This window comes from Pteropus medius, unplaced genomic scaffold (genome assembly GCF_902729225.1).
Source record: "Pteropus medius unplaced genomic scaffold, Ma_sr-lr_union100, whole genome shotgun sequence".
Taxonomy (NCBI): domain Eukaryota; kingdom Metazoa; phylum Chordata; class Mammalia; order Chiroptera; family Pteropodidae; genus Pteropus; species Pteropus medius.
The window spans coordinates 16,498,206-16,520,216 of NW_024346667.1; the positions used below are offsets into that span (position 1 = coordinate 16,498,206).

Here is a 22,011-nt window from a genome sequence, read left to right on the forward strand (position 1 = left end):
ACCTAACTTATGCATTTAAATATAAGGAATTTAGTCATTCTTTCCATACATATTTATTCAATCTCTTTTAGGTACAAGGGCTTAATACTTGTCCTTTAAAAACTTATAGTCTAGTTGAATTGACATCTCCGTGTATCTGGATCACCTAAACTGAAGAAATCTCCCACCTTAGTGTTACAAGACTGGCTCTGAATTGAAACTGAACTATATGTTAGAAAAAATGAGTAAGAGAAAAATTTTTTAGACAACATGGTAAAGGAGGCTAGAAAATCTGACACTGGAAACAACAGTAAGACTAGATTAAGATTTATCTTAATAAAAGCAAAACCATGTACCTATATTGTACAACTTTCATTTGCATAACTTTGTAAGATTTTTACCCAAACTTCTCTATATAATGATGCAATAATTATTGTTTTCCACTGCAAAGAAAGAGCTCAGTATAAACCGTTCTTCTTTTTTGAACCTCTTCTGCCTTGGTCTCTGGGATATGTGCCCTCAGTTTTTTTCCTTTGTTTGTTTTGCATTTGTTTGTTGTTGTTGTTGTTGTTGTTGTTTAATTGCTCTTTCCCCAAGTGTTCTAACTTTCATCTTCTCATCTTGTGGCCCACTGTGTTCTTTCCAGGTGATTTAATTTTTCCTCATGACTGTACCAGTTACCCATACACCAGCATCTCCAAATCTGTATCTTCAGTTAAACCTCTCTCATCTATTTATTAATTAATTCATAAATTCATTTTAAAAAATGATAACCTGAGAGTTTATAATCTAACAGAGGGACAGATATACAAAAACATAATTATAGTGAAAATATGAAGTTAGAAATATGAAGTCAAAGAGTGTCTGGAGCTACCCAAGGAGTCCTGGAGGGCTTTTAAACCAAGACTTGAAGGCTAAGCAGGGGGTTGCCAGATGTGCAGGATTAAGGCAGGCACCAGGCTGGGTTACAAGGAGCTCAGAAAAGGGAACATGATGTGGAGCGGGGAAAGGGATGCTCCAGAGATGAGGTTAAAGAGGTGGATGGGAGTCAAACCATGAAGGATCATCTGTGTCCTGCCAAAGACTGTAAGTTTTCCACTAGTAACAAAATGAAGACATGGAATATGTTTTAAATCAGATCTTTTAGAGTCAGCTGACTTCAGCAATGACATGTTATGCAGACTGGATGGTAAGACTGGAGGCGGGTCAGTGAGGAAGGAGTGTTGCCAGTCAGAGATGATGAGCACATAAACCAAGAAATGGTAGCCAAGTGGACAGGAAAGGAAAGGCAGCATCTTAACTCCTATGTCATTGGATTACCTGTGTCAGATTCTGCAGAAGTGTGGAAGACTCACCCTCTCGAGAGATTTCAGGCTTAGAGCAGCTCTCAAGGGCTCTCCTACCAAGTGCAAGACTGCAGTACCAGAGAGAGTAACTGCATGTGCTTAAGCAGAGAGACATAAAGTCAGGAAGGACTATACACAGAGCTGTGTGTGAGGGAAGAAGTTGGAACTTCATCATCTCAAGGCACAGACTTTGTAAGAGAGGCACCAAAGAAAGAAGAAATTAATTCCCTGATGGTTCTCCAGCTTCTGGAAGGAAACATTTGGGGTTTGCCAATAAGATCGAAAGGAAATTGGTATGCAGTGGGCTTCCCTAATTTTGGATTACAAGGTAACTGTCTTAGAGGCTGGGCTGACATTGACTCTTTGTAATCAATGGTAAAGAGGAAGTTTGCTGAACAGATTTTTAAATATAACCCCAACTCTTTCCTTCCACTGAGGATTTGAGTTGGCTGATGGTATCAGGAGGAGTTAAGGGAAAGCCTTGCTCCTTAAGGAAATAAATGGATTGGATTAAAGTGCTCCTGAATTACCCATTGAAGGGGCCCACACAGTTCAGACAGAGCTGAAGGGTGCAGCCTGGGGCTAAATTAAATCCTTCTGATCTGTTCATTAAAGCAGACAAGATGGGATTCACCTGTTCCTGGGTCTGTACCTTTCTGTGTACCCTGTTAAACCTAGCGAGAGCTCTATAATATTTGTACCAGTGGAGACCATCCCAAGTTGACCAGCTAACTCTATTCCAAGAGGCCAGGCTCCCCTGTAAAGAGGCAAGTAGGTGCACAGGGACTGTGCTTGCTTAACGATTTAAAACCCACTTTCTCTGGTCCTCAGCAAAGGAAGGTATTTGAATGAAAGCTGCATTCATGTTTGGCTCTAAGCTTTACTCAAGACTTCTATTAACCATTGAGCTTTCTTGCATGTCAACTGCTATTGTTAACTTCATTTTGTAAATGTCTGCTTCCCTACTGAAGCCAGGCACTGGGCTGCTTTGCCCTGCTACTGGCGCCTGCACTTCTGCTCTAGCCCTCTCCCCACCCATCTTTTTTCGCCATTCCTGCTGGCAGTCCCAAATTAGAAGGAAGGTTTTTCCCTTTGAGGTTTGGACACCCTTAGATTACTTGGTCTCTGAGCGAGTCTAGCTCTTGTTATTAGACTTCCTAACACTTATTCTCCCTTTGAAAATACTTTTGAGGAACCTGAAATTAATTTCCAGAAAAACATTTAAGTATAACCAGCCCTTTGTTTTACTGGGGGCTGAACATTTCTCTCTGTACATCTGAATCTAGGACCTATAGTGGACTGTGAGTCCCTCCTATCTTTGTAAGGCATCTCATCTTTACCTCCAAAGTATGGCCATCTCCCCTTCTTTCACTGGGATAGTAGTTTTTACTTCCTAAGTAATAGATTATCTGTCCCAAAGTCCTCTTTATCATTTCTCCTAAGAGGTCCTGGAGGCCTCTTATTAATAGAATTTCTGGAGGGGTGCTTGATATCCCAGAGTTCTAGTGATGGGCCTTGCTAAAACATACCATATGTTTAATTGGTATGCCATGTTCATTCTCACTCTTTCTTGTCTAAGCCATTACTTCTACTGGGAAACTGCCCTGTCTCCTTTATTCGTCCTTCAGGACTTGGCCAACCCCAGGGAACAGTCTCTGACCTTTCCAGCTGGCCCTCCTCTGAATTTCTGTGGTATTTACACAGTTTGATGCTTAATTATATATTGTTTTAATGCAGATATCATCAAAATTCTAATCACCTTTAGGGTAAAGAGCTGGTCTTAAAGGTTTTTTTTAAATCCCCACAGAAATCGGTACTAAATTGACAATAGTGGCCGCCTCGTAAATACTTTGAGTTCATTTTGATTGATATGACTGGTTCCTAATTGTTTTTATCACTTAGATGAATTTGACTGCCAAGCTGAGAAATCACTGAGAAGACCTCAAATGTGTGCTCATACGAGCAAGGCCTTTTCCCATCAAAAATGAGAGAAAAGTGAAGCTTCCTTCAAAAATTCTGTGTGAAAACCATTGAATACATATTTTCAACTTTCTTCTGGTGTTTTTGTTTAGCAAATTTAACATTTTGTCACACTGAAAATGACCTAACTTTGAGGACAGATTGATTTTAGAATATGCGTTAAAGTTAGCTCAAAGATTATTCAGTCAACCAAATTCTGAAAAATATTGCTCTCTGTACAAAATTTTTAAATAGTAATTTTTAAAATAATAATTATATTTTTAAATTATTATTTCAAAATAATAATTGTGACAGTTGGGATGTTTATGGCATTTAGACTATTGCCCAAGCTATGGTATTCACTCATTGATAACTGTCCAGGTTACCAAGAGCCCCGGACTGAGAGTCAGATGTGGTTTTACAAGGGTTGGTGGCTTGGCCTCTGTTTATTCCACTGTCATTGGGTACAGAACCACACAGGCCCGCCCATGTCATAGGGCAGTGGTACAACTCAGGTGGGATAATTTCTGTGGGAGTATTTTGTAAACCATAATGCTAGGTGAACATAAGGAATGTTGTTACATACTTAATAAGAATTCAATCAAGTACAGTTTGAATTACAAGGTCTCTCCTGGTCTGTTTTTCACTAAGATCCAGTTCTTGGTGAGAGTCTATCAAAAATACTTGGCATGAATGATTCAGAAAAATGTTCATTATGCAATTCTCCTTTGTGATAATGGGCTGGTAAAGGAGGAAAGAATTAAAAAAACAAAACAAAGCAACAACAACAAAAAAAACCTAAAGCTTTTTAAACAACCCTTCCCAGTTATTGAGCACATTTTTTCAAACAGATGAAATTTAATTCTGATAAAAGAAGAAACCCAGAGTGATCTAGTTTTGTGCTGTGACTCTGAATGGCCTTAATCAAACAACCAAAGAGACAAGGCGTGAGGATTCATTTTGACATTATGAAATATAAATTAAGTAAGCAGTTGCTTTTCATTTCAATAGTAATAATGTATATTTCAGGTGGGGAAACTTTACCCTTCTTAATTCCTCTGCCTGGTTGAAAAATTAAAATGACATAAGGAAGATTAATAGGAGAAAATCAAGCTTTAGAAGTATACATGAGGAATTCAGATAAACACAAAAATTCCAAAGACAGTTATGCAGAATGAGGTATGTATACCTTTCTGGACTAATGAGAGGGAAGTAGGGGTCTAGGACTTTAAAGGAAAACAAGGCAATTCACAAGGAGATGAAAAGAGTTAATGTTTAGTAAACAAATATTTGTTGGGCCATCTCCAATCAAGGACACAGGGAGAACTTTGATGAAATGGGCTTTGCTAGGTTCCTCCCTATCTACCACACGTCAATCAGATTAAACTGTACTTATCTATAATGATAGTTCCCTTCCTGGGACAGGTCCTCTATCTTAAATTCTTTTAGCTTGTAAGGGGGAAGGTCAAAGATTCTTCCTGAGCTTTCTGGGCCTCGATTGCTTTCACCTCAAAATAATCTGTATGTCAGGGTGGCAGATCTTGGGACAACTCATTCTGAATCCCTACACAGGCATAGAAATTAGTCCCCATAAACTTTACTCATCTCAAACCACTGCCCAGAGCCCTCAGACAGACAGGATTTCCACAGCCCCCCTGCACGTTCTCTTAACCTCTGCTTCCAAGATCATGTCTGCAGCACCACAGCCTCTCAGGGCATATGTAAGGAAAGGATACATTTCTCAAGACTGAGTTTTAAAGAAATTTTGGTTGATATTTTAAAATTAGTTTTGTGGTAAAGAATAGACATGCTTACTTAGAATTTCTAAGAAATAAGTAGAATTTTTAGAAAATGCAGGGCAAATGTAGATGCCCAATAAATTAGTAATATGTCTAAATGAAAGGGCATAGAAGTAATGTAAATTTTCTCAGCAGATGTTCAGGTGCTTGGCTAGTAGCAAAGTCCATTTCTAGATGTGGAGTATACAATAGTGAACAACATCAGCTACAGGAGCCCAGGCCTCTGGGAGTTCATGTCTTAGTAGGTGCAGACATATGCATACATACACGGCAGTAATGCTGTGAAGAAAAAGGCACAGTAAAGATGGACAGACAGTGATGGGGAGTGGAGCACACTATTTTATGTAAGCTGACTACGGAAGGCCTTGCTGACAAGGTGACATTTGAGCAGAGGCCTAAGAGTCAGAAAGGAAGTGCAGGAGTGAGTCCCAGGGACTGGTTTCAGATGGTAGGAATAGCAAATGCAAGGATTGTGGTAGACCTGGCACATTCCAGGATTAGCAGAGCCCAGTGTAGCTGGCGGGGAATGAGAAACGAAGACTGTGAGGCTGCCAGGAGCCAAATATCATAGAGGCCATGGCAAGGCCTTCTCTAGCTTTTACCCTTGAATAAGGAACCCCTGGAAATATATTAGTGTATTATTTTAATTTTCTTTGAGGCTTCCCCGTGTGCAGATTGTTATACTACTCATTCCCCACCACCCCCGCCCCCCCAAAAAAGTAACGCATGCTTGATGCCTAGCACAGTCAACAAATATTTGAGCACCAACCACATTTTGTTATAGGGGAATTTTATAATATTCATGATAAAAAGTATAGCCCCAAATTGCAAAAACAGACACAAGACTTTTCAGTAATGATTTAACAAGTGAAAGATTTCAAGGCCCCACACAGAGGCAGTGATAACCATCAGCCTCTCAGTGGTACAGCAAAGATTTACACCGCCAGTCTGAAGAAGAAAGGTTGGGTCAGTGGTGTGGCCACAAACACTACAATGTAGGGTGATTAACTCCTTTAGTTCAGGTAGCAAGGTGAGAGCAGCAAGGCCGTCATTGCTCTGAGCTGCCCCAAGAGTAGGGCTGAAGGGAGAGATCTGCATCTGCAGCCAGGAGGACACTTTCTCCCTGGCAGCCTCCCAGCTGGCCCGTCCTGCCTACCTAAAAGGAGCCCTACAGGAATTTGAACTGATTCACCTCTGCGGTGTACTGAGGGCATCTGGATGGTGTGGATGGCGGAGTCCAAAGGCTTTGGAAGCTTGAGTCTGTTTTCTACCTGATTATATTGTCCAAGACGTAAGGAACACACAAGAAGTTGCATCCCCTGTGGAGAACAAGTTACCATGTGCTGTGTGGTACACAGGCTGGCTCCTGGGCCCTCTGCCAGGTCCCAAATGGTTTAGTGATCACAGTACTTTGCCTAGGTTTGAATTCCCTGCAATGGGATCTTCATCTGTATATGAACAACCCCCAAATCTTTCCCTCTTCTCTCTACCCTTCACCATGTCTTCCTTTCACCTGCCACAGTCAAAGCTCTGGCTGTTGTGATCACAGAGTGGTAGATTGGGAAGGGACCTAAGATGGGCATGGGGATCAGGGGGTTCAGCTGACGCCAGAGGTCATCTACTAGTAAATGGCAGAAATGAGTAACAGAAGTAGTGTGCCACTCCTAGTTTGTGGGTCTTAATCCTAAAATGCTAAACTGGTGTCCTCTTCACACCTCACCCTCAAATTTCTGTCCTTGGTGTTAACATCAGGGTCCATCCCATCTCATATCTCAGTAGCCTAATTCTATTCCTTAGCTGCATTATGACCTCAGCTCCCTGGCCACAGGGAGACCTGTAGCACGTTCCTCTTCATAGTGGCTGTCACTTGGAACACTGGATGTGTTTCTATTGTTACTCTTTGTCTTGGATGGGTACTAGTTATACTATCCTTCACACTCATAATGAGTTAAATAGCTTTATCATGGCCAGTCCCACCACCAAATAACCAACCTTTATAAGATTGTTTCTGGAAAACTGCCCTCCAAATTCAACAAGTGCGTTATATTTGATCAGTTGGGAAGCTATCTGTATACAAAGAAATGGGAGAATTGTGAAAGGCATTTTCACTATTAAGACCTTAAGAGTTTACAAAGTATGCCAGAATCCACAAGAAAATGTAAACTCACAATTGCTTTAGGCCATGAATCATATTTAGGGAGGCATACTAAGAATATTGCTCTCTGATTTATAGACCAGTATGCTCTGCAGGCTGCATAGGGGATATGTGTTTGCTTCCTCCATCCAGGCAGAGTGCAGGCAGCTAGGAGCCAGCACCTCAATAAAGCAGCTTCTTGATACGCGGCATCCTCTGGCTGTCGTTCAAGGCCAGAAGAGACTCACTGAAGTGTCCAGGTTTCCAGATATCTATCAGTTCCTGCCTAGCTTCACTCTGGATATAGGAGCTTATATACTAAATACATCAAAAACTTCTCATGAAATAGGCTTGAGATGAAATTAAAACAAGAATTGAATATTTGCAGAAGCAGTGCTATAGATTAGCAGGTAACAAAAACTACTTGGATTATAATGAAAATTTTCATCTCCCTATATACCTACTCCAGCTGAGTAGGGAGAATGTTTTGAAAAGGCACAAAATTTTTAGAGGAGTGGGAGAGATGCTAGAAAAAGTATCTATCTAGTGGTAGAGACAGGCAGAACAAGACAGAAATAACTAGAGGTGCTTCTGAACGAGCCTTAGGTTGAATATAGAATCTGATAATGATGATGTTAAATATTTTTTTAAAATGCCAAGACAGCATGCTAACCCTTTTATCTTCATTGTAATGTGTTTTGGAAATTGGCTTGGGTAGCATAAAAGCACAACCCACCAGTGCATCTATCCCATTTGTATTCTGTTCTCAGGCTTGGTTTATTCCCTGGGCCATCGGATTTCTGAGGTAACATCTCTATGATCAATTAAAGATTCACATTAATTGGACCCAAAACTATTTCAGACTATTCATTTAGAATGAGAATCTGAAGAAACAAATACATGCTAAAACATCAGTAAACTCTTCTAAAATATACACCTGTGATTAGAATAGCTCTCATTGCATATCTCAATTGCTAGAACAACTTAAAAATTGCCTTTATGGCAAGAGATTTATTTTAATGTAATATTAGGCCCAATCCGGGCATGAGCTCTTTATCCTGGTTCCAAGCCATTAAATTGTAGACTCAGCAATTACTCACGTTCTCTGGGCTTCTCTTTCTAAAGAAAAACTTTTATGAAATGACATACAAGTTTTTCCAGATCTAATACTCTAGTTCTGTGAACAAATATGTATGCCAAACCTGTTTTTATCCTGCCTAGGGATAATCATTTTATCTGTAGAGAAAGACTTTAATATAATTTTTTCTCTTCCTCCTTTTTTAATCATTATATTTCCGATAGCTTTATTTTATGTCATTCTTACTTTTAATCAGAAAAACATACCACATAGGAAAAAATGTGAAGATCCAAGAATGGTTTCTTAATATTTTGCACCATCAAAAATTAAGTATTACAAAGATGGTAATTTTGGGCGTATATATAGTTCATTTTTAGGTTTGAAAAAACAGTGATTTAACATAGATCAGTTTTTGGAAAGTATGTGCCTTTTGTGCATCAAAAAAATAACAAAGCATACAATTCTGTAGAGCCTTTAGTATTAGTGGAGTTGATAGAGTAGGAATGAGACCTTCTGTTCTAGCTCCTAAATTGTTCAGGGAGCTTAAAAGAGCTCCTCTGGTGGTCGTTCACAACAGTCCAGCAGGTCAGGGTATACACTGTGTTCTACCGTTAAGTAGCTGGAAATTATCCTAATATCACAGTTAATAAAGGGTATACCAAGAATGCCATGAGATCACCTTCCCTTGGTCTCTTCTTCCTTCCAGGGGCCGACTACTTTCATAAGACGAGCCCTAATTCTTGATATGCTGCCATATAGCTTTCAATTTGTGACGATTCATAAATTTAAGTGTCACTGCTGCTGCTTATCATCAAGACACCTTCTATCATCAGTCAGGGGTTGCAGAGAAAGGGGATCTTGAAGCTAGGAGGAAAGGTGACTGGAACAGGCAGGAGCCACTGCAGACTGGTCGGCCACTGCCAGCAGGCAGGCCTTCGTCCAAGGGTAGCAGCGAGTGGGCAGTGTTGTCCAAGGGAGTTGTTAGTTGAAATTCCTAATTCATGTATTCATGTGTATTCCACTTACAGTGCCAGGCATTGGTTCTTGGCAGATGAGACACTCATTTCCTCAGAGAGCTGTCGGAATAACCATAGGCCCCGCTGCTCGGGGTGTCTGGTGTTACGTTAACTTGCTCTATGTATAGTCAGTCAGTCCTTAAATACTGTATATTCTAATTCCAGTTCTTCTTTTGATCTGCCTACATCTTTCCTTCCCTGCTACTTTTGATTCAGGCACCTATTCTCTCTTTCCTTCCTGGATACTGTAGGAGGCTCCTAGCCATCTCTACATCATCAGCCGTACTATGAATAAGCCAATCGTTCTAAACACAAAACTGGCTATGTCACTGTCCCCTTTGAAATCCCATGGGTGTCCCCCATCCTTAGTATTCCATATCATCCCTTTATTTTCTGGACCAGCCTACCTTTCCAGGTGACATCCCCTCCCTTCTACAGATCATTAGCAGTGCCTAATTACATATATTTCACCAATTATGCCAGTTTCTCTCTAATTACCATTTCTTTGAATATGCCCTTCCTCTTTTGGGGTCAGATTCTCTTTCCTGGTCTACTTGGTGAACTCCTTTATAATTAAACTAAAGGGCCACTTCTCTTATAAAGTTCTTCCTGGACCCCAGACCACTTGGGTTTTCTCTCCTATCCCACAGTGGATACTTGATGTCTCTCTGATGGGGCAGTTATCATACTGTCTTATGACTGTTCTTTTACTTTCTCTCTCCCTCTACTAGACTCTTGTATGATAGGAGTAAAGACTGTGTCTTACCTTTGTGCTCCTCACCCCTGGCACTATGCCTGGCACAGGGAGATTTCTTCATTAATGTGTATTGATTTGGAGTGAATTGGTCTGTCTGGATGCTTCTAAAAAAAGAAATGATGCTCTTGCATACTTTTATGTAATGATCACATTTGCCATCTGATTCAGGAATTAACTTTGTGTGATTAGAAGCATCGAGACTCTCTACATGAATAGATTCTAGAATATGGATAGGGAAGAAGGAAGGACAGTATGGATCTCTTCCTATAATATGACTTTGGACACTAAGATAAAATTTAGCTAATTTAGCACTGAAATGATTTGATTCTAGATTATAGTAATTGCTACAGGAACATTCTTGTTCTACAAATTTCTTGGCCTTAAACTTTTGGTTCCCATAATCCACTTCCAGACATCACCTTAACTACCTCAAAACTCAGTATATGCTGATCTTGAAAGAGGTTAGAGGAAGAAGAATGGACCAGTGAGAATTTTGTTGTTATGATTTTTCTTAAAAATTGCAAAAGAAAATCATTTAAAAATGCTATTTTAAAAAAGACTAGTGTGGATATTTTTTATTAATTATGACATATAGGTAAGTAAGTTGCAGAAATATATCCATAACTAAAATGGCCTCAGGTGGCTATCAATTTTGAGGTTAGCATTTATGATGTAATTAGTATTTTAGTGCCTCTTTCCATTTGACATGAAGCTGAGATTTCCCCTCCTTGCTTCATGAGTAGAAACCTATCAAGAATGTGTCTCAAAATGAAAGGCAGCCTTTGTGCCTGTGGTATCATTTATGCACAAGTGAAAACAGTGGTATTCTTGGTAGATGTTATGACAAAATCTACTTGTGTAACTATAAAAGTATTCATCATAGTTAATGGGGAAATGCCAGCATGAACACTGCCAAGAGAAAACAATAATGTATATTCATTTAGTTCAAAACACCCTTTAACAAGAGGCCCTTTTCCTTTCAACTCCAGAAATATATGGTCAGTAGTTGTGTTTTATTATAGGAGGAGAAACAAAAAATAATACTCAACAAAGCATATTTTTAACATTTTTAGGTAAAATATAATTGTTGAGAGGTAAGGAAGGAACCTAGTTAAAGAAATGATATGGGATGTTTGCTAAATATTTTCTCTTTTGCTTTATTTATAGAAAATAAAGTATTCTGTGAAAGTTTTCCAAAAGGCCATGAGCAAACACATGAAGCTTAACAATTTATCCATTGTAGCTTTTGCTAAACCCTGGTTTTGGAATTTGTGGCCTTTGTTCTTGTATTTTGAAGGACTGCATTTTAAGCTGCTAGATTACAGTATTTGTGGTTTGTTCTTTAGTGGCTAAAATGTCTTTCACAATGTTATATAGTGTTATTAACTGAACTTTTCATAATGCGGTCTGTAAAATCTGACAAGCTGAACAAGTACATTTGTAGAATATTTCCCAATGTCCAAAGTGACATGATGTCTTTATGTTCTTCTGGGATCTCATTGTGAGTTTACTCTTAAACAGTCGCCGCCAGATTCCACCTAAGTATGGCTTTATGTGGCAAGTACATAAGCATTACGATGGGTGCCCAACATTAAGGAAATTCTGCAGAACTCTATGCCAGAGTTCCTTCCATCAAGGAGCTCTCCTTGTAACTGAGACAAGTGCAAGGTCATATGCCAGGGAGGTGTGTCGGAAGTTTGATACAAGCTGCAAGTGCCATGGGAAGATTAGGACTAGGGTCTCTGAGCTATAGGATTCATGAGAAGGGCAAGGTGGAACTGGAGTGGGTGCTGGGTATCACCTAGACTGGCAGTGGTCCTACATACCCACCCCTAAGCTTATACCACCCGCAGAACATACTGAAATTATCTGTCTCTCTCTCCCTGTTAGACTATGAGTGGCCATGGCCTATGGCTGATTGAGTTTTATAAGACTCCCACCCGACCACGAAAGCCCTAGAAGTGTGCCAAGCACATAATAAATATTTTCTTTAAAAATATGAATCGAAAAGGTATGATGTGAAATATAGTGGAGTCTTACTAAAAATGATTAATTCATTCGTGTTAATCAATTTGAAAATGCTTCAGCGAGTTTAAAAAAAAAACGCATTGATTCAACCTATAAATTACACATTATGCTTTCTGTACCTTAGTAACTTTTAAAATGGAAAGGATGAGAGTGAGGATGGGGGGAGGGAGGAATGAGTTTGCTAACTGACATTCCTGCATTCAAGCGAAAATCTCTCTGTACATCTTAAGGTCTCTAAGGGAACTAGATGCAGTTTCAGAACAGTTGCTATGTTTCTAGCCCAAAGTGCCTACTGACATTATTAAAATATAATAGAACAGCAGTATCTCTCTCTCTTTATTCTTGCTAGCACAATGTGTTCTGAAAGTATAACACCAGTGTGGCTGGCCTTTGTTTGAAAACAGCTCTTGAGTTATGCATTTTAATACTGTTTGATCTTCCGTGTGTTGCATTCTCCCTCATTATGAAAAATATGTTACAGTATATTTATTACACATATTTATTAGAATCTATCTCCCTCTTTTTCTTGTCTCTGATGCTCTTCCTAGACAGAAAGTCAGGCGTCTGCTCTGTTCTAGGCCTCAGGGGGTCAAGATGAGTGACCCTAGCTACTGCCCTCAAGATGCTTACTGCAGCGTCTGGCTCGCAAGGCAACTCACGTTTTCAGAGTTGAGTCCTTGCAAAAGAACCCAGCGCTGAAATCATTTGTAATGACTTCTGTGGGTGGGATGGCAGTTAATAATGTATTAAACAAAACCAAAAACAAGGCATGTCTTTTAAATGATACAAGGTAAAATAAAAATCAATGTTAGAAGAACAATTTTAATAAAGGATGCTTCAAACGTTCTGTTAATAATTCATGATTATCAAGCCCAGCACTTATACATAAATGCTTTATGTATATTTGATCTTGAATCATTATAATTGTCCTGTACTTGGTAACTACTTGGCCAGAAACACACAGCCAATACAGGTGTTATGTCCAGGATTGTGGCTCAGTCTATCTAAAATCTGAGGCCATGCTTATAACAACCATTCTGTATTGAACAGAACAGCTTTATAACTTCCCTGTTGAAAGGAAACCACACATTTGGCCAAGTAAAGAGAAACATTTACAAAGTCATAGCTGTCATGCCCTTGCAGCCTGTGCTATCTCCCTTTGCCACACAATTCCTGCTGACCACTGGCCTTCCCGGGGCAGGAAGGCACTCTGGTGTAGGGCAGAGTGTGAAAAGCCTATGGCACTAAAAAAAACTCTTGTCTTTCCCACTGAACGAACCTATGGCCTGAGGCTGATTTTTCAGCCCCTGGAACCTCTTTAGTTTTATTGTCTACAGAATTGGAATCATAATTTATGCCTTGAGAGAGAGATTCATTCAGCAATTCAAGTATCAGGGACAACTTCAGACACTGCAAATACAAAGGTAAATGGGGCAGTAAATGACTACAGTATGGTCAGTGTGGTATTGGCATAAGGATAGACATAAACATTCATGGAACAGAATAAAGAGCTTAGAAATAGACTCATTGTTTTTGACAAGAAGGCAAAATAATCTGTTGGAGAAAGGACAGTCTTCTTACAAACCATGCTGAAACCACTGGATATCCATATTGGGGGAGAAAAATGAACCTCAATCCATACCTCATGCCATAAACAAAAATAACTGGAATGGATCAATTTAAAAACTACAGCCAGAAAGGAACACGAGGGAACTTTTGGTGGTGATGGAAGTATTCTACATCTTGTTGATTATGGCAGTTACATGAGTGTATAAATTAGTCAAAACCCATTAAAACATATACTTAAAATGGGTATTTTGTTTGTAAATTATACCACAGTAAAGTCGATTTTTAAAAGGAAACCATATTCTGTCACTCCCTTGTTTAAAATTTCCCCTTGACTGTCAGATAAAAATCTAAGCTTTTTACTCTGCTTTGCAAAGCCCTAGGTCCACTGGGCCTGTCTACTTCTCTGACCCATCCTGTAGCACTCTGTTGCTTTTAATGTTTCTTCTTCCTGAAATGCTCTCCTCCCAGGTTTAGGCATGGCAGATTCCTAAAGAGCCCCAGCTCAGGGGCCACCTCCTCAGTGAAGTTTTTCAGGATTGCCTAACTCATCACTCAGGTGCATCATAGTGTGTTTTTCAAAGCATGCATCATTAGCTGAAATTCTTATTTGTGTGGTATTTGTTTGCTTTTCCCCATTAGTATGTAACCTCTGTGTAATGGGAAAGACCTGTTTTCTCTACTCTTCTGTCTCTAGGACCTAGAATAGTGCCTGCCTAATATTAGATTCTGTGTTGTAGAATGGTTATAGGGATTGGATTGGGAACTGGGGAAATATTGGAGGCAGGCAGATCGTGTACATGGCTACCATATTATTTCAGCTAAGAATATAGGGTGGCCTGAACTGAGGCTCACTCAGAGGAGATGGAAAGGATGGAATAATCCAAACAACATTTAAGAGGTGGAATCAACAACATAGAGTTACTGATGTTCTGAGGGTATGAGGGCAGTTGTCAAGCGGAGGATCAATACCCATGCAAACCTGCCGGATGGTGCTGCCCAGAACTGAAATAAGAGATCTAGGAAATGCAGCATATTTAGCAGATACAATGAGTTTAGTTTGGGAATGTTAATTTTGAGTTATCTTCAGAACAAACATTCTGGCAAAGATGTCTAGTGGACAGTTAGTAATATGAGTCTAAAGCTCAGGAAAGGGTCAGGACTAAGGACGTAGATTTGAGAGTTATTAGGGTGGAGGTGGTAATAAAGGCATGGGAATGGAACCATAAGAAGAGCTGCAGGTCAAAAGAGAAGAGGGCCAATGATGAAACTCCAGGGGTTCACTAACGTTTAAGGACTAAGAAAAAGAGAAACTAGTAAAGAATAACGGGAGCAGTTAGGAGAAGCAGAGTGTGGGAACCATGGAAAGAGAAAGTTTTGAGAAAGAATAGTTAAGAGTGGCAGTTGCCACAGAGATTTGGCAAGAGAAAGACTCAAAATTTGGCAACTAGGAGTGACTGGTGACTTGAGCAAGAGCTGTTTCAATAAAGAACAGGCAAAACATAGAATGGAATAATTTGAAGTACATGGCAGGGGAGGACTTTAGGATAAAATGCAGGATGCTTTTTAAAAGGCGGGGAAATGGGAATTCATACCTGCAAATCTTAGTAGGAGAAAGGTGATTTTTGAGAAAGGTAAAAAATATCACTGAGCTAAGGTGCTTGATTTGAAAGCTGAAGATGTTTATAACATTGTGAAAAGCAAATACTGAACCAACCAAGCCCTGATAACCAGATTGCCAAATGTCACCAAAAGCCCAGCTAGCATTGGGGACGATTCCTTTATTTTGGCAATAACATGGTCGTATGATTCTCTCCAGTAGTGCTCCAGCCTCCTGGGTGTAGGAACTAGGACAAGTGATTGGCTTGATCACAACTGTATACTGGCAGTGTTGTGGCTGAGAATAAGGGGTGAGGATATTGGGTCTAGACTGAGAGAATTGGAGCATGCAGTTTGGGGTGGGGGTGGGGTGGAGAAGGAGATACAGACCTAGAAAAATAGAAGGGCTAGAAAGTCTAGTGAGAGGAGTAAGAGATCTGAAGGAATGGTAGGGTACAGTAAAAGAGGGTTATTTAGAACTTCAAAATTTCTCGGAACTTTAGAATTTAGAATTTGGAGAGACGAAAGGTCTAGAATGTGGCCATATGATTTGTGGATGAAATAGACGATAGCGATGCAGGTGAAGGTTAGATCTTTGGACATGGAAGTACAGCCACCCGCAGTGTCACCCCATACATAACTGATATTGCCCAGCCTCTGGAAGGCAGATGATCGACACCAGGGCATTCTGTGAGTGATCAGGAGACAGTAGATAACAATTACATGAAGCAGAGAAAGCTGGATGGCCTGGAGCTCGAAGGAGTGCGGGTAGATGCATGAAAGCGGAGGGAAGGAGTAACCCAGAAGCTGTAATGCAGAGTTAGGAGAATGCCAGACTGATTCTGGTGGAGCTCTTCCCAATGCTGGCAGAGCTGTGACCACTGAAATAAACAGGAAGTCATGTTCACAGGAAGATATGAGGTTAAGGAACACCCCAGGTGAACAATCAGGTCACCCACGTTGAACTCAGGTGATAGTGTAGAAAGTGATTTGTCATACCGAAGGAAAGAAGCCTGAATCAATTTTTTAACTCTCCAAAGCAATGTCATATAAATTTAACATAAGATATTTATTATTGTTCCTACCAAAAGCTATATGTTTCAATAGCAAAAATAACAAAATTATTTATTATTTTTGTGAAAAATATAATTTAATATTTGGAACATGTTCTGAATTTGTGTGTTGTTTAAAAATTATGTGGGTTTGCATTTTCGCTGGGTTTCTAACATTTTATAAATAATATATTTAAAGTGTAGACGCTAATATTTATGTATGTACATTTTTTTTTTAACAGGTTCTTAACCAAGAACCAGCTCTATGGATCCAAGACAAGTTTGTCCCCTGGCCAGCTCTGAACAGCGTGTTGTCCGATAGACAATTCCATTGGCAAACCATCTCTGTTGCCTTACAGAGCAAGCAAAGAAGATGGATCGATTGAAGAGCCATCTGCCTGTGTGCTTTCTACCTTCTGTGCCCTTTTTAATTCTAGTATCCACTCTAGCGACCGCTAAGAGTGTGACTAACAGCACTTTAAATGGCACTGACACGGTCTTGGGCTCTGTGCCCGTAATCATTGCCAGAACTGACCATATCATAGTCAAGGAAGGGAACAGTGCCTTGATTAATTGTAGTGTTTATGGCATCCCTAACCCACAGTTCAAGTGGTATAATTCCATTGGCAAGCTGCTGAAAGACGACGACGGTGAGGAGCGAGGAACAGGTAGGCTTGAAACTTGTGTCAACGGTCATAAAACAGAAACATGGAATATGGAGCCGGCACCCTGAACGTTAGTTGTTCTTATTCAGGTCATTTAAAGATCTCATTTTGTCATCTTCTTCTGAGGCAAGAGAGTAAAATATATATCCTTAAGGATTCAAAGCAGTAATTAATTCATTTTTTTTTTCACTCTTTGGCTCAGAAGAAAAAGAGCAAACATTAAAGTCTTTTGAAAGGCCTCTTGGCATGTTGTACTTTAATGCATACAAATTTTATAGGGACGCACGTAAAATGGATTTTCCCATAAGTATATGTTCCATTTATAAAGGAGTTTTATTTCATTTCACTTAACTGGCTCAAAGAAACAATATAGCACTTGTTTATCATTGAATGTCAGTTTAATCCATGGACTGTGGATTTAAAGACCACACTTCTGAAGAGAAGTCTCTGTGCAAACTTTCAGCCACCAACCAGAGATCATTCTGTGTTCCTGGAGACTAGGCTGAAATTTCTAGACTGTCTGTTGCAGCTGAGGCCAAGAGGGAGGGAGAAAGAAATAGCAAGAAATAACATGTGGCAATAGGGGAATGCTTGATTTTTAATGAATGAGTTTCTGGCCAAGAAGTGTGAATCACTTACTTAAGTACCAAGTTTGCTTCAGGAAAAAATTCAACCAGAGAGAGGATTGATTGCGTCATTGGGAATCAGTACATTTCTTGTCTTAGATGTGAGAAGTAATATCTGAAAACCCAAGCTTAATCTGACTGACCAGATAGAATTAATGTATTTTCCTAAGTATTTACTGTGAGATGAAGTAGGGGATTGGGGAGCTGGGGAGTAAAAAGACCACTGTTCTGAAGTAGCAACTTATTAGTTTCTGTCCCCCTTTCATTCATATTGAGCTTCCCATTCCACAGCCCTTTAATCAATGAACAATCTCCAGAAGAGTTTCTACTCTAAGAAAGCCTACATTTTAAAATCCCTTCCCCTTGTTTTATCTTAATTGTTCTGAAAAAAGAATAGAAGCTATCGCTTTATGTCTTCTTAGGAGCTGAATGAGTAGGGTTTTCTTGCAATTACATACTTCTGGTTCACAGCTGTGCCCCCAATAGCTAAGGCTGCTAGAAGTCTAACTCCCTGGGATCAGGGTTTCACTGTCATGCTCTCACTTCCATTGCCTTTGGTTAGCCATTCAAGGAAGTACAGTATAATAAAGCTTCTTTCCTTTAATGAAAATATTATATATTATGTGTGTTTGTTTAACCTAGAAGAGTGGAACTCTTTCCTTACCAAATAAAATGATGGCACCACAGAATTTTTAAATTAGAAGGAACCTCCAAGACAATGTAGTCCGAATTCTTCTTTTACTCAGATTTTCCCAAGATCCTGTTCCTATTAAGTGGATGTGACTAGAACCCTCACTACTAACAATGGAGAGATGAAACAACATCACCCCTAGCCCACAGTTGGTTTCTATTCCTAGAGTTCCTTCCTCCCGGGCTACAAGTGAAAAGGAAGTGACATCACACTTGTAAAGGAGGCAGTAACCATGGTAACACACACGCACTCAGGTCCCTGTAATTCATCAGGTCTTTCTGCAGGGCTGGGCCACTTCTAGCCATATCCAGGTGACTGAATTGAGGAGAGCAAGGACTCAGACCTGAATCTGCCTTTCACATGGACCCTGGAGCAAAGGTTATCCCCAGGCATTAAAGAGTTGGGACTGATGCACTAAAGCCCTGAGTTCGAGAAAGGAAAAAAATCATGGGAACAGCATGGAGTTAGGGCGTGAATTTCAGTCGCACATCTTGAGTGCTGTCCTGAAGTAGTAGTACCTTACTGCTTCAAAGGGATCATATGATGTCTTAATTGAAAAGGTCTTTGTAACTATGAACCCAGTCTTGGCAAGCAGACTCTGTATCTTGCCTTCTTTGTCTGTGCATTGGGAAGTTGAACTGGATGGGAGTTTTATTCAGCTCAATATTCTTTTGTTTTGTGGGTGCTCAGGTGGTCTATAGTAGCAGCCTGTCAGTGACTCCTGAACCAATAGTAGCCAGTCGAAAGCCTTTGGCACAGCAAACTGTTCCATTAGAACTCAGCACTGTCATGTCTGTAGCAGCAGCTTTGCTGATATATCAGTTAGCTGTTTTTAAATCTCATAAGGAAGATGCACTATATATTTTTTAAAAGAACTCATAATACTAGTACTTGATGTTCCAACTCAGCTTTTGTAATTACAATGCATAATTATAGTAATTTCAGAACATAAGTAACACGGGGTAATATTCAAAACACCGTACCTAACAACCAAGCAAAATATAGGAAATAGTAGAAATGAGACTATTCATCATAAAATATTAGAATTTTAGTCCAAGAATGGCCTATTAGAGGACCCATAGCCTATAACCCTTCATTTCTAATGAAGAAAATGACTGTATTATAGCATGGACATAGATTGCAGTTTTCAGGATGATAGGCTAGAAGTTTAAATGGAACAGTATTTCATTTTTAATTCAACAAAAAGGTAATTGAATATAGTATGAAAAATGATGTTAATATCCGAGAACATTGCTCAGATTCAGTTTTAACTACTGTTAAAACCAAACTAACAAAAAGAATGTAATTTTCATTAACAAACAACCACTACCATCGATTAAGCCCCTGTACCAAGTTACATATAATTTTTCTAATCCTTACATTAAGCATGATGGTCAGGTATTATTAATCCTCATGTTTATAGATGAAAAACCAGGTGAATGGAGAGGATATTACACAACCAGAGTGTAGCCAAGCTGGTATTGATTCTCCCTCTCTGTCCAACCAGCATCTGCTTATCCTTCGGGTCTCAGTAGGAGAAAAATGTTGGAGTGTCTAACCCAGACTGAGCAAATGAGAGAAGCCCTCCTGGGCTGAAAAGGCGTTTATAGCCGCCACCATCACAGTTCAACAGTGTCAGGATGTGTGCTGTAACATGTGTCTATGTGGTATGCACACACAGATGTATTCAAAATCATCTGGTGAGTTGCTGCAGGGGCACACTACCCTTTACTTTGTGATTAGCCTGGAAAGGAACAATTTCATTTCTTGTTTATGCTGACAAAGTGAGATAGCTATTATTCACGCCAGCCCCGCTGGTCCTGGAGAGAATGGGGGGCTATTTCCTGTCATTGGCGGGGGCAGCAGCTGCTTTGCTTTCTTTCCCTGGTGCTTGTCGCTTCAGTTCCACAGGCTCGGGGGAGACCAACGTGTAATCTATTTCTGGAGAAAGCCTTTTTTTGGTCATTCACCAAAGGACATGTTTGGGGTGTGCACCAACCATGTTACAAAAATAACTCAGAATTCAAATAACATGAATAACCACAAATGGCCATGAAATGTGCTGTTTTTAATTTTCCTTTTGCAAGAGCTGAGTAGAAATGCATAGTTGTTAGAAAGTATTAAGAAAAAGTCCCAGTTATTTCAAGTTCTAATTATCGAGTATATTTTTTGCTACGGCTTCTTACTCTGACTTTAAACCATTTAAATACACATTGGCACCTTTATCAGATGATAAATAACAAGCATTTCAAGAAAATCAGCTGTTAATAGACCTTTGCAAACATGTATGGCTTGTTAGCAATTAAGTTTAAAATCTTCCGTAAAGAAAAGTTTTAGACTTTTCTGTAGATTTGTTTTCAGTCGTCCTAAAGCATTCTGTCACCATAAATAATTATCTTTGAAAATAAACAGGCACAGAGTTCACTGAGCTGAACTGCACAAAGATCACAATTATCACAACAGCTACTCTCGCTTTGTGAAATTCATCATTACAAATTTGGCGTTTAGTTTATATCACTCTGTTGTTTTTATCTCTCTACTTTTCAGATTTTTTAAAATAGACTATGAATTGTCTTTTTATTACTTTTGCAAGGGACAACAACAAACTGTACCAGCCAAGTTTTAACACTGTTGTGTATCACCTACCTACTTATTATATATGTGGAAAGAGTTCATTTTCCACAGCATTAAATATAAATTATCCATGGCCTCTAAGATCAGCATGAAGTAGTATGTTAACTTATGAAAACATCATACTGATGTTTTCATCATCATTTTAGTACATTAAATATTTGAGATAAAATCAACTTATCAAAAGGCATTAAACAAAATACATATAATTATGAATATATTATTGGAAATTCAGAAGAAGCTCATGATAGTCTTTCTTTGAGCAAGTTTCTCAACTTTTCTGAGCCACAGTTTTCCTATCTGTAAAATAGAGATAATTCTTTTAACTACCAGGTGAGGTCGTGAGTCTTAAATAAACTATTGTGGATTAAATGCTGATAGTATAGTATCTGGAACATACTAAGCTGTCACTACATGGCAACTGCTGTGATTGGTAGTATCGTCTTATATCGTCTCAAGCATAGATTCCAAGTATTTAAATCTCTGTTTAATAATACAGTGTGTTTTGTAAAGAAAGGAAATCATTTTCTGGATAATTTCTTATTCTCTATCTCAATTTCTCAACCATTTAAAAAAAAACATTCGATAAACACACACAAAAATCATATCCCTTAAATGTTATTTGAAATTTCAAAATAATGTTGTGACTGCTAGGATAACAAGTTTGGGATCCTCTTTACCACCAGAGGCTTCCTCTTTCCTAGCACATCGCTTTCGTGTACAAAGAGCCCACTGATATCCACTATGCTTCTGTCTCTGAAAAAGCAGTATATGTGGAAATTACAAAGTATATTATGCATAGGATGACCTTTATATTTGCCTAACCCAGTGATTCTCAGCTAAGGTCTATTTTTCCCCTAGGGTACATTTGGCAAAGTCTGGAGAATTTGGTTGTCATTACTGGGGTGGCGGGGGGAGTGAGGAAGGGGGAGAATATGCTCTGGCATCTAAAAGTTAGAAGCCAGGGATGCTCTTAAACGTCCTACGGAATAGACCCCTATGAAGAATGATCCAGCAAACAATGCCAGTAGTTCCCAGGTTTAGAAACCCTAGTCTAACCCAAAGAAGCACTCCTCAGCTTACTA

The 22,011-nt window shown here is 39.3% G+C and overlaps 1 protein-coding gene across 1 annotated transcript in view; it reads left to right on the forward strand.

Moving 5' to 3' along the window:
• Nucleotides 1–22,011, forward strand: part of MFAP3L (microfibril associated protein 3 like) — a 38,930-nt gene that overhangs the window by 4,548 nt on the left and 12,371 nt on the right. Inside the window, exon 2 of the mRNA XM_039876122.1 lies at nt 16,556–16,981. Within this exon, the coding sequence (XP_039732056.1) occupies nt 16,687–16,981 (295 nt within the window). The 5' untranslated portion in view covers nt 16,556–16,686. The remainder of the gene's footprint in view (nt 1–16,555; nt 16,982–22,011) is intronic.